The 14,295-nt window shown below is 37.0% G+C and overlaps 1 protein-coding gene across 1 annotated transcript in view; it reads right to left on the bottom strand.

The window, feature by feature from the left end:
• WDR25 (WD repeat domain 25) overlaps positions 1–13,468 on the bottom strand; it is a 64,890-nt gene extending 51,422 nt beyond the window's left edge. The window contains exon 1 of the mRNA XM_069858813.1: positions 12,693–13,468. Coding sequence (XP_069714914.1) covers positions 12,693–13,409 — 717 coding nt within the window. The 5' untranslated portion in view covers positions 13,410–13,468. The remainder of the gene's footprint in view (positions 1–12,692) is intronic.
• Between the last annotated feature and the right edge of the window lie 827 nt (positions 13,469–14,295).

Here is a 14,295-nt window from a genome sequence, read left to right as displayed (position 1 = left end):
TGACTAGGCTTTTTTGTACCTATGTAACAGCTATTGCATATTTGTGCTGGGCAGACAGTACAAGAGAAGTAACTTCACACATACACCAAAATAAAGAGACGAATTCCTACCTATTTTGCAGTTAACTGTTAACCATTTTGTGATTAATCACTGCAATAAGGCTAACCCTGTACCTCAAATGGTAAGCTCCTGGAAAATTAAGAAATTAAAAGCAGTTAAAATGTACTCATAAATCAGTTAGTGCTTTAATCCATGGTTTGTTGCACCACATGAAAAATCTTAATTATTTTAGCAGAAGGCAAAGCCAAGTGTGACACAGACACTTAAATTCCTACTCCAGTTGTATACTACATATACTAAAATTTTCCTGGAGAAAAATACACAAGAATTTTCTTCAGATAACTTATCTACTTCATACACAATATTAGGTGTATTTGGGATAACATGGTTAAAGCAGAGCAGTTTGATGAACATTTTCCAGCTATTCAAGAGAAACCAATATATAATGTCATGTAGCTATTAATAATTACTTTTAAACCACTACATTTTCTACTGCTATACCACTACAGGAGTTTCTCAAAGACTTCAGAGTCTAACAGTATTAGGTTAAGAATGACAAAAATGTTGTCAGAACACCTAAAAGCACAATCACAGCAGTAGTTAGTAGCAGTTAGTACTCATGCCCAAAAAACTCCTAAGCAATCAATATCTTACCAGCAGGCAAAGGAAAAGAACTTCAAATGTATTACAACTCCCCAGGAGATAATTAGCTAAATTACTATAGCCACTTATTAAATAACCTGATTTTCTCTTCACCTGTACCTATCATATTCATTAGCATCAATCACTTCCCCAAGTCACATACATTTCTTCTTTATTAAAAGTGGAGATTCCTTACAAGTGTTAAACACCTCCATTACAGACTTATAGCACTTGAGAGGCAAAATTGCCTTAAGTGTCCTCAATTCCTTACAGATGACTAAGGACTGGATAGATCCATTCACAAAAACATATCCCACAGATACTTGCATCCCACAGAACTTGACATTTACTGCTACAGTAGGAAACTGTTCTATTGAGAACGTAAGTACAGTTTTAGCAACTGTACTCCCCAGCCTCTGAAGCACTATACACCTATTCGCCATTGACCTACAACTTATTTATGAAAACAAGACGCACAAAAATAACACTGACCGATGCTTTTAAGTTGTTTGGAGATTTTTTTCCTTAAGCTTCAGTTAAACAGTGGCTATCAAAATTCAGAACATATCTAGTTGTACTTTATTTCAGTATTATCACACCTTTTAAATTACTTTTTTAATATAAAATTGTGAATTAGCTAAAGCCACTCAAACTCTAAAGCTTTATATTCATATATGTACATAACTAAAATCAGGAAATGTCTCCGCTATTAATACAGTCATTAAAACAAATAAGCACAAACACAACAAATATAAAGGAGCAATTTAAGCCGTCTCATCCTTGCACACAGAAGAACTGGACCACTGGAAGAACTCAACACAGCAGGGACAATAGTTATGGACAAGCTCCACCAACCCAAGCATCAGGTGAGTGGCGGCTGTTGTATAGCTCAACACAGCACTGCACGCAGCATTTGTACAACAGCACAGAGTAACACATTGCTACCACAGCTGCCAGCAATGAAAAATACTTGCACTTAAGGACAAATTCTATCAGTAAAAAATAACTTAATCCAAATTTATGGGCAAGTTCAGTCCCATTCCCAGCACTAACCAAGTGGCTTACTTATTTTAAGAAGTAATTATTGCAGCCTTATTTCCCACACTAATTTGAAGCAATATCTAAATGGGACGAGCTGTATACAGCGAGTGATTTAGAACAGCTATCTGAAAACTTGAGCTTTAATGAATCTTGCATTCATTTATCAGTAAGCCTGGCCAAGTAACATTGTCTTTACAGCTCTTCACTCTTTCAATTAAAAAATAAATTGTTTACTATTCCCAAGGCTATTGAGAACGTTAAGAACTAGGGGGAAAAAAATTACAAAAAAGATCCTAGGCTATGGAAAATACAGATGCAATTCTAAACCCACTGATGTCAATGACATAATAGTCTTAAACATGAGCAGAACTAGGTACATAATTATGAAAATAAACTATTAATCATGCCAAGCTATGTGTTTTGCTGGCAATGAGATTCATAACTAGTCCTACATCAATACTAGCAAGTAGCGTAATTTTGAACTACCTAATTGATTTTAATTTCTTTTGCATTGTCAGCATAGTGCTAGCTTTAACATATTTGCCAAGCTTTAACACGTTAATAATAACTATGTCATCCCTAACCACCTGTATCCCTAACAGCCATCTTTTCCACAGAGTACCAGATGTGTCCCTTTCTCATTATACAACAACATACAATTCCAGTCACAAGTTACAATGTTCAGATTGAGGAAAAAAAAATAATGAGGAAAGTATAATCTGGAAAAAGACAAAAGAGCAACTGTACATTTGTGCTGGGCAGACAACAAGGAAACAGGACAAATTCCAAAATCCGACTTCAGAAAGCAAGGTGTTACACAGTTGGCACATGCAAAACATACTAGCACAGACAGACTTTACTACCCACCATGCTCTATATCTTTAATCCATTAACCAACTGAAATATTTGAGAAAGGTCAAAGTTTCTATAACTACATTTTTAGACGTTTGGTATTAGAAAATCAGCAGTTTCATTTAAATTAAGTAATTCATTAATTGATAAAAAGCCTCCACAAGCATACTGATGTTAAAGCTCAGTCGTAGTATCTTAATTAAGCCAGCCGGTCAGCCAGCATATACTGGAAGACAAACCAAATGCATTTCCAGACTATCCACAAAACGCTTTTTCTTTGAAAAAGGATAATGACTGCAATAAAACATGATATGTATGATAAAGGACAAAGTCATTAGTTCCACAATAATGAAGCGACTTCTCTAAAGAACAAGGGGTTTATTAAAGTTTCTTTCCCCTTGAAATTAAAGGAAATCTATAACTAGCAGCTGTCTCTATAGCATAAATATAAAGCAAAATGTCACTAAAGTTCTTTCCAGCAGGCTTCATCCAAAGATCAAATGTCAGCAATCCATGGCACATTCATTGATATTATGACCTTAAAGATGCAGCTATTTCACACATGCTAAAAATAAAATCTGCTTTTAAAAAAGCAAGGACATGAACATACTGCAAAGAATAGAAACTTCAGGCAAATTGTTTCTACTCCTGATGCTGGATAAATCCTACACAAGCAATCTCTCTACAGAACCTAAAAGAGTAGAGCAAAGCTTCTCAAAAATTTGTTTCCTTGACAACAATGACAGACCAAGAGAGGTGAGGAATCAAAGTCATAAGACGCCTTGTAGCTTTGTTAGCAGATTTAAAAAAATAAACCATACAGCAGTATGTGAGATACATTTATGAAGCTGGACTCCTAGAAAAGAAACAAATTTAGACTGGTGTTATGTATATTTTTAAACAGCAACAGTGTTCAAAATTTCTCAACTGTTAAATAAATTGAGCTACTTCCATAATGTAAACTTCAGAACTTTACTCTAGCTGCATTTCTTCCAAGCACCAAAATGTTGACTTTTTCACCAGCAATCTTAGTGAAGCATCTAGGAGGGTGCTAACACCACCATACATTTCTCCCTCAGGTGACGCTCTGATGTTCAGCTCCACAGCAGCTGCCCACAGAGATCCTGTGCATAACTGGAGGGCGTAATTCATGGCATTGAGTCAAGCTTCATTACAGATACTACTTCATTTACACATCTCTAGCCCTGATGTTTTCTTCCCTGCTAGGCAGGCTACCCTGGGAGGAGGAAAAGGTCGCTTATTTCGCTGCTGCAGGCTACCTAGAGGACACAGGAAACAACTGGAAGAGTTCTCAGTAAAAAGGAAGACGGAACTCAGCCATTCAGGACAGATGGGTTTCTAAGAAAAAAGTCAGATATAAACTTAATGGTCTTCATATTCTGTAAGTACTGACACAGGTAACCAAAATTCTTTTTAGGTAACATGAACAAACAGAATCCTTTCTTTCCTATCATGATTAAAAATATACAAAAGTCACCCTCTATCCCTTTTGGATTTCCACAGAAAGGTTTTTGAAATAACACTGTCATAACATCTATGCCCCGTGCATCTCACCTGTGGCCACTTTGCACATACTGGTCAATGTCAACCAAATTTCACAGAGGTGTCAGAATTTTCCCCTCAGGATTTAATCAAGCCAAGCAGCTCACTAAAAACAAAAGACACTGCAGAAGCCCCAAAGGAGAAAGAAATTCAAGAGGCTCTACAGCCAGCCTCAAGACACAGCCAGGCTCCATTAACTCTACTGCTCTTGGAAGAACTTTGTTTTCTGAATTCTTCTTTAAATAGTTCCCCATTCTGGAGGGAAACACAAGCATATTAGTTGTTCCATGGAATACCCAGCTTCTCCCACTCCTCTTTCCTATGGCCACATCCTCTAGCATGGCCATACCGCAGTCAAAAATGCTTTGCAACACCACTTGGGGTACTACTCTAGAATTCTTTAAGGAGAACCTAATTCAGGAGACATTTTTTAAGTGTAAATTAAAAAGCAATACCCTTACAGAACTAAAAACGTAACCCAGAAGCTGAGAGCTTCACTGCATTTTGCCCCCCCCCCTTTATTTTTAAATGTTAGCTTTCACACAAGTGTTAAAATAAATTTTAATCCAAATAAGTACTGAATTTATTTCCTTTTAGTGAAGAAGAAAGAAAACAATAGCTTATCAAACAGCTTAGAGATCAGAATAGTGCTGTTTATACTCAAAGAAACATACTCCTCTGAAAAAATCATTTGAGGCACAAGAGTGTGTCAACTACTAAAAGCATAATAAAAACTATACAAGACATCTCCAGCTGTGGATCCTGAGAAAGCGAACAAAGGCATTACAAGGATTTCTGTTTCCTTGACAACAGCATTGCTGGAAACGAGAAAATAATTAAAAGGAACACATCTCTGTGTATCTAGGTATCAACATACCAGATGTGGAACAACCCTTACCCATACATATATTTGGGATGAAAAGACCAAAATCTACCACTGTCATGAACTGTTCTGACTTGTGCTAATGGCTTTTGCAGAACAATTGTGTGACAGCTGGCTATTACATCCTAACCTGTATTATTATCTAGGCATAAGCACAGTCAGAAGCTTTCATTGATGGTCAAGTACATTCCTTCCTGCACGATGTTCCTTTTCTTACAAAAGAAGAATTATGGATACCTGTCATTGAAATGTATGAAATAATCTTGTTAGAAAAAGATCAAGATATACAAAGAACCCCTTTCATTATTCAGGACACTGGTATTACTGTGCATATATCTATCAAATAATAAGTGTACTTCCATCTTAATAATCAGCAAGAATAAAGTCCTTGGAAAAAATAGACATAGTTCTAAACAGACAAGGGAAGAAGCTCAGAACAAGGCACCATAAAGAAAAGTCAGCTTCAGTATTTCAGAATAGCCTATTTAGTAGCCTTTTCAACAACAGCCTCTTCAACAAGAAAAACGACAATGCTTTTTTTCACACATCTAGGTAAGCAGCACACGATCTCCAGAATATTAGTGCTTCCTTGCCACTTTCAAGATAATAGGGAGAACTTCTTGTTATTTTTAAAATAGAGTATTAAGTGCACCAACATCACACTATAAGCGGAACATATGCATTAAGGAGGATGACTCCCCAAATCCTCATCTTATGCATCAACTACAGATAAAGGAGCATTGCCACAATTAGATTTTAAAAATGAACCTAAAATTGGCAATACTTGGCATACTAGTAGTATGATATCTAATATCATTTAGTGAACAGTTTGAATCTAGCCTTGCATCTGAGAGCTACACATGAGTTTATAGGAAATATGCTGGCAGCTTAAATTCATTCCTTCATAAATAGACATGCATGTGACAGAACAACAAGAAAAACTGCCTATTTCAAGCGAATTGTGTGCAGAGTTGGTAAAAACAGAAAGAGTTGTATTCTGAGACAGGGTAAGAGCAGAATCTAGGAAATGTGGACTGCTACCATTAGCACTACACACATTATATGCATGAACGGAGGTTTATCATGTTCCATAACCTTCAGTCCAATACAATAAAATCAAATTCCTGGAATATACTACTACGCAATCTTTCATCTAACAAACACATAACCACAAAAGAATTACAGAGTTTGAAAATATGAATTTAAATGGTATTCTTTGTAGTACGTGATACACTCATGGAAGCTAAACGCTTACATTAAATTTGACTAGTATGAGTAATACACCACTCTAGATCTAATGATCACAAGAGTCTCATAAGACTGGAGAAGTATCTGGAAGAACTCTCTTGAGATAGCAAGTTACAAAGATGAACAACTTTGGAGCTCAGAACTCTCCTGACTTGAAAACAAACAGAGACTAGGAGATGACTTAAAGTCACTGTAAACTTTTTTATCTTGGCCACTAGTTATGGATCCTACTAGAAACTGACCACTGGGCTAAAAAAGAGCCTTGATCTGAACTAGGATGGTTGTTCTTGCATTCTTAATCATGAGAAGTAGGCAAAATTTCTGTTCAACAGGCTGGCATTATTAAACTAATTTTAAAAACTTCTACTTTCCCTGCATAGATTCAGCTGTGACTAAATGGAGATACAGTTCAACTAAGTAAGTGGGGAATAAAACACATAAGAAAAACTTCCAACAATGCATTACAATACAAGTCATTCCATCAAAGTGCTATTAATATACATTCTGCCTACCAAAAAATCACATATACTTTCTTTTCACAAATCTGTTCCTCAATGGAGGGCGAATGTGCTGAAAATGAAGAAATACTTCAGAACAAATAGAATACCTGCTGTGATGCTTGAAACAGAAAACCAGGAACATAGAAATAAAAGTTTACAGATGATTATATAAAGATGTTACCTTGAGTTAATTTTAAGACAAACAGGAAATACAGAATAATAGTATGGGAGGCTTGAAGGTATGAATAATTGCTGGAAGTCCAGCATCAGTAACTAGTGCAAACGTTTACATCTCTGTATAATTACATCTCATGTATTTACAGGATCTTCAAAATAAAAGATAGTAACAGTGTGAATGAAGTATCTACAACTGGTAGAGACAGAACTTTCATCTACCTTGCTTCCTAATGCAAACAGCTGTATTCAATGGTAACCTGTGATTTTGGGTTCTATATTTGGAGTTCTAAACCAAGAAATACCTACACAATTTCTAAACCAGAAACACCTAAACAAGGTCTGATGTTCAGAAAGCGTTGAATATCCACTCTGTGGAAACAAGGCACATTTATTAACAGCACTGAGTCTCAAAATCTGTGCAAAAATATGAGACTCTTTATTAAAATCACAAACACTATTTCAGTGTTTAAGTAGGCAAAATCAAAAATGGCAGTAGTAGCCTGAATTTCATTTACAGCAGCAATTCAAACAGAAGATTGAGAAGCGTTATCCAAAGAAAAATTTCAGACAATCATTTTTCACAATCCTTAAAATACATACTTAAACTAGAAACATAAACCACTGATAATACAGTTAGAATGTAATAGTGAAGAGCAGCACTGCCACAGTAAGAGCTCCCAACGGTACTTTTCCCAATTTGTATAAGGTTTCCTGCCCCTTTGTCCAACTACCTCAGCTGGAAATACTTTCAGCTTCCACTTCCAAAGGGGAACCTCAAAATTCTGATAAAGCAGAGGGTAAGACTTGCCACGGACTCAATCTAAGTTTGTTTGGGCTGTTTTTCCATCCCTTACAAATTTAAAGTTTAGCACAAAATTTTCTTCCATTAATGCTCCAGATTTGAAAAAAACTGTGGGTAATTAATCTGCAATGCATATAAAGTTCTATCTTACTTTCAGGTCCCTGTGAAGTTTTCACATATGTTTTGCAACACATGCCTAAACCTTTAATTTTGGTCTTTCAATGCACAACATAGAAGCAAACATTAAAGCCTTCCAGTCTTTAGAGGCCCGAGTTAATTGTCGTCCCTTCTAAGATGCTGAGGAGCCCCATCTGCTGGCAGAAGTACTCTGAAGAGTTACTGCCCTGAGCTGATAACTGATTTTTTTTCAATTGCACCACTTGATAACTGTTTTAGTTTTTTAAAAATACAGCCATACACAAAAAAATATTAAGAGTAAATACTTTTCATGACAAATATTAAATACTCTAAAACAGTGCATTCCTTTCTAAATATGCAAGATATTTATGCAAACTGCTCCAGATGAACTGACACTATTCTCCAGACAACACAAACTGAAAACATCAACTCATTTATCACAATCACTTTAGTATGACTTTCACTGATTCATAAATAAGATGGTAAATGCACATTGGTTAATCTGGGAGAACACTCATGGAGGACTGTTCTTTTCCTCCAATTTAAACAGTATACATACACACTTAGAAAGTAAACACATAATTGGTTCTATCTGTGCATTTTAGATATATCCCTGATATGAGTGATTTAGTCATAGTAATTTAGATAGGAGTAAAATTAAATCATTATCACTAAATTAAGATAATTAAAGCAAACATTCCTTCTTTCTCCATGCCAAAAAAAAAAAAAGAAAAGAAAAAGGTATATAAGAACAAATAAAAGATGCAAAACTGTTCGGCTAAATACTTCAAAACTGCATAAAACTATAGATCTTTTGATTTATACACAGCTTAAACTACCACAATCTGTCAGTTCTATTTAGACAGAACTCTCAGTTCTAAGAAATCTCCACTAATATTGCACTCTTCCAAAGGTAACTGTCTTAATGCACAGGCTGAATGCAAGGACTAAATCCAAGATACTTATGCATAAAAACATTCAGTCGTGGTTATTCACATGACTAACAAAGTACAGAGCTCAGGGGTTCTGGATTCAGTCTGGATCAGGCTTTCTCTGATCATATAGGAATTTTAAGCTTCTAACTGTCCTTTGAGGTTTATCCAAATCAGATGTTGTAGGTAAATAGTGCAAATATCATGAATGTTTGCATATTCCCATTAAATGAAAAGAGGACATGCTTTCACCACCTGGGTTTAAACTAGCAATTCCAAGCAGGTGGTTTTGGAAGAAAACAACAAAACAAGGAAAGCTGTAGGAAGGTACAGGATTGGGGAAAAAATAGTCCATCTACACCCGTATCTGCATTTTCAATCAGTTATTTTATGCTTTTACCAGAAAATGAAGAACTTCAGGCAATGGTAAACAGCCAAAAAATCCCCATAAGATAAACTACCGCTGTCATGGTCATTAGATACTTATGGGCTCCTGACCCTAGAAAGTTAGTGAAATTACTTTTGTAACATCAAGTCAATACTCAGTCAAACCATGCCCTCTACTGGCTTGCACGATACTTGTGCAAAAGTGCAGACTGAAGATGCTACTGATCACACCACTACAGGCTTCCACTTCATTAAGAAATAACAGTAAGAAGCATTCAAAGGTATTTCCCTAGAGGCTACCTTCCAAAGTATGGAAGTGTGTTTTAATATACTTTGTAACAGTTATATCATTACTTTATTAATATTTTAGACTCACATGCTGTGAAGTGTTGCCAACATGAACATTCTCTGTTTATATTGAAATTCCATGATTTGGGGCACTGAAAGCAATTAGATTTCTTTAAACACCAGCTTTACTGTTAAAGTGGTAATATTGCTTTAGAAAACAAAGTAATCTTTCTTCCTGCTTAGAAGACAAAACAGACAGGCTATTATTTCCATTTTTTAATAATTATATGCTGCAATAACAATTTTCATTTTAGATTGTTTTACCAAATTTAACACATCCATAACATCACTCGTCAGTAAAATGAGGCTCTGCCATAGTTAACAAACATTAGGCACGTGGTGTGACAGCTTAAGACAAAAAGTCAAATTCAGACATATTGAAGTCAGAGGTGCATGCAGTTTCATACAATCCAAATTTAAATTACTTCTTACCAAAAACATCCATCAGCACTTTTTGGATATCTTGGTCTTTTCCTTCTAAGCCTGTTCTTCAAGTAGTAGCTGAGATGTAACTTATTGACTATTTTACAGAACACTTGCAAAGAAAAACAAAGGTACTTTTTTCCTCCATTTAATCTTTAAAACAAAGATGTAAAAAAAACCTTTGGAAAGAAGATGAAGGAGGAATTACCCACAGTTCAAAGTATTCAGACTTTGATGGTGTGATAGGTTATGCTGACAACAGAACCAGTGACTTTTTTTTTAACTTACAAGAATAAAAGGTAAGCAATTGAGAGCAGTAAATTTTATTCGTGCTATAGATCTGTGGTTTTCCTCTTCTGCAAGCACCAGTGCTTTAACAGATATTATACAGGAAAAAAAAGCAAAAACCGTCCAAGATTCAAGAACACCATTGCCTCAAAGACGCAAAGCCACCACACATTTCACAGGACCCCACGGTAAGACCAGAGAAAGAGGAAAGGAAAAAAAATTCTAAGATAAGAACAATCATTAAAAAAACAAACAAAATGAAACGCAATTCTCCACTACAAATTAAACAGCAAAAGACAAGAAAACCTCCCTCAATTTTAATACGAGAATCTAAGAATACTTTTTTCCTACATGAAATCAGAATTCAAATTCAGCTCAAATTCAAGTTCCCTCCTGTCCTTTGGTTTTAGAAATATGCCAATACAAATGATGTTCTTGACTCTTTGCTTAGTAAGATTTACTTAAAATTTAGGGCTCTAATTTTTAGAATCAAGTTTTAACATAACTGTACCTGCTATGTTAAATATGTGTTAGGTAAAATAAACCATGCCTTCCACCGAAAATCACACTTTCTGTGTGCTCTTACCAAAACTATGGTCCTGTGTAAACTCACTTCAAAAGACTGTTAGTTGATCCCTAAGATGGCATTAGCCATATGTCTGGGAAAGTACATGCCCAAGAAAAATGTATTGCCCACTGTTAATATTAAAGTAAGACTCATTGGACTGACAAAACTAACAAATGAAGAACTGGAGCACAATTCACTAAAGCTAGAAGGAAATTAAACTTTAAGTACTGAGCGATTAACCCTTGAAACAAACTTAAAGTGGGTAGAAACTCCTTGCATCAGGACACCTTTCTGGGGTAAAAGACCTGCTACATTAGTTCAGATGAAAAATCCATCTGACTTGACATACCTCCTCCAGCAGCGGTCACTTCACAGAATCACAGAATCACAGAATAACCAGGTTGGAAGAGACCCACCGGATCACCGAGTCCAACCGTTCCTACCAAACACTAAACCATATCCCTCAGCACCTCGTCCACCCGTGCCTTAAACACCTCCAGGGAAGGTGACTCAACCACCTCCCTGGGCAGCCTGTTCCAGTGCCCAATGACCCTTTCTGTAAAGAATTTTTTCCTAACGTCTAGCCTAAACCTCCCCGGCGGAGCTTGAGGCCATTCCCTCTTGTCCTGTCCCCTGTCACTTGGAAGAAGAGGCCAGCACCCTCCTCTCTACAACGTCCTTTCAGGTAGTTGTAGAGAGCAATGAGGTCACCCCTCAGCCTCCTCTTCTCCAGGCTAAACAACCCCAGCTCTCTCAGCCGCTCCTCATAAGGCCTGTTCTCCAGCCCTTTCACCAGCTTTGTTGCTCTTCTCTGGACTCTCTCCAGAGCCTCAACATCCTTCTTGTGGTGAGGGGCCCAGAACTGAACACAGTATTCGAGGAGCGGTCTCACCAGTGCTGAGTACAGAGGGAGAATAACCTCCCTGGACCTGCTGGTCACGCCGTTTCTGATACAAGCCAAGATGCCATTGGCCTTCTTGGCCACCTGGGCACACTGCTGGCTCATGTTCAGTCGGCTGTCAACCAACACCCCCAGGTCCCTCTCCTCCAGGCAGCTTTCTAGAGAGACTTCTCCTAGTCTGTAGCACTGCATAGGGTTGTTGTGCCCCAAGTGCAGGACCCGGCATTTGGCCTTGTTAAACCTCATGCCGTTGGACTCTGCCCAGCGGTCCAGCCTGTTCAGATCCCTTTGCAGAGCCTCCCGACCCTCCAGCAGATCGACACTTCCACCCAGCTTAGTGTCGTCCGCAAACTTGCTCAGGGTGCACTCGATGCCTTCATCCAGATCATTGATGAAGACATTGAAGAGGGCTGGACCCAGCACTGAGCCCTGGGGAACCCCACTTGTCACTGGCCTCCAGCTGGATTTCACACCACACTTCAGCCTGTTAGGAAGGTAAAATCCCTCAAAATGTTATTCCACTGCGTCAGCCAGTTGTTTAATGACTTAAGGCAGAATCTGTATCCAGATCACTGCTTACAGCCGTTGTGACATTAAGTAGGAAAGTAATGAAAAGAAGTAATGAAAATCTAACATAAAAACAGATTACAAGAAATTACCTACTAGAAATCTTCCTAAGTGAAGATCTAAACCACTGACATGTCTGATACAAAAAAAACCCAAATTCTAAAATAACAGAACTGACTGTGGGTACAGTGAAGGATTAGGCTGGGAGTTCATAATAGGGTCTTGTACTGCGAAGTATCTCCTCAAATTCTCAACGTTTGGAAACTGTAAAATATTGTTTAAAAGCAAGGATGATATTCTGAGAAGATCATTATTGAAAACAGCATTTTTAAGTTTGATGATTGGTCCACCAAGCATCTTGTTTTACGTTACCTTCACTGTTTTATCCATAGAAGCCGAGAGAAGCATATGACTTCGTTCCGGTACAGGACACCACTGGATTTCATTAACAGGGCCACTGTGTTTAGACATGTAAAACACTAAGCTTTTGGGAACTTCAGTTGATTTGTATTTGGATCCCAAATATGGTTTAATTAATTCAGAGATCTTTCTCAAAGGCTGCTCTCCTGACATGCCTAGCTTAACGTCACAATCCAAGCTATCTCTCTGATCAGATTCTTTTTTTTCAGGCATACTGGAATTTTCTTGACGCAACCTTTTAGGGATATATGGCCTAATTCCTTCTATGGCAATAGTACTCTCTGTATGTATTCTCTTCTGGGAAACACCATTTCCAGAGTTTGTTGAAGAGCTTGATGTCTGTTCATATTTTTTGTAGGACATACATAATGCATTACAACTAGAGTATGCTCTCCTGCAATAAGGAGATGCCAAATCAGTGTTATTATTCTGTGCATAGTGCTCAAGGGGAACTTCACCAAAAGTGCTTGTGCCAGAACTGTCAGCATTCTCAGTAGGCTGCATTTCATATGTAGATTTTGTACCCAAACTACCAGGTGCAAAGTACTGAACACGATTCACAGAAGAACTTGGAAGGCTTGTTTGTCTTCTAGAAGTACTGGGGACTTCAGTCTCTTCAGTTTCTGCCTCAGAATCTGAATCATCATAAGCAACCAGTGATGAACTCATTATGGCTAGACACAGCAGGCTCCAGAAATCTCAGTGCTGGAATCCTCCAAAATGATGGTCTACAATAAAGAATTGATCATTCAGAGCTTATGGAGATCATTCAGACATTACAGAGTCTACAATATGAATAACTTAAGGATATAAATATAGTTTGCTTTCCAAAAAATCCGTAACTTTTATTCTTGTTTATTAATGGAATTTATTCTTCTATTATAACACATCTGTACTTTCAATTATGCAACACCACTTGCCTCCCAGCACTTTGCATACATTTTTAATGCACTGCAGAGATGCATTTGCATACCACAGAAAAATGAAAATTATTTTGAAAAAGAAAACAAACTTTCAACATAAGTACTGCAAATTACTTTAGACTTACTTGCAGTAGCACTTCCAAACACACAAAAGAGGATAATTAATTTTGCAGTTGTGATATGTACATTTATAACGATATAAATACTACAATTATTTTGGAGTCAGTCTAACAATATCTATTTCTTAATGGTGCAGATGACTTGAAAGGATTATGAAGAGGTTCAACTAGTGAGTGAAAAACTAAATATAATACATTTTTGACCCATTCAGTAGTCTTGTAGTATGAGGAAATTTTCCAACTATACTCATATAGCAAGGTCCACATAGCCTTTAGTTTAGCAGAACAGCCTTAGGCCAGAAACAACAATGATTTCACTATTTGCATTCACTTAGAAAAAAAAATAAGACCATAGATGCTTCGCTTACTGTGGAATAAACTTCTTCAAAGTGTATTTAAGAAAGAAATCTCATGCTGAGACTGTAACATGTTGAATAACTCACCAGCACAGCTATCCCACTAAGCTTCTTCCAAAAATCTGGGTGGAGCATGTGAAGTACAGCGTTAACTACA

Source organism: Phaenicophaeus curvirostris, chromosome 5, assembly GCF_032191515.1.
Source record: "Phaenicophaeus curvirostris isolate KB17595 chromosome 5, BPBGC_Pcur_1.0, whole genome shotgun sequence".
In the NCBI taxonomy this organism is placed as follows: Eukaryota; Metazoa; Chordata; class Aves; order Cuculiformes; family Cuculidae; genus Phaenicophaeus; species Phaenicophaeus curvirostris.
The sequence above is the reverse complement of the archived record's forward strand: the minus strand, read 5'-3'. Positions and strand labels throughout refer to the sequence as shown.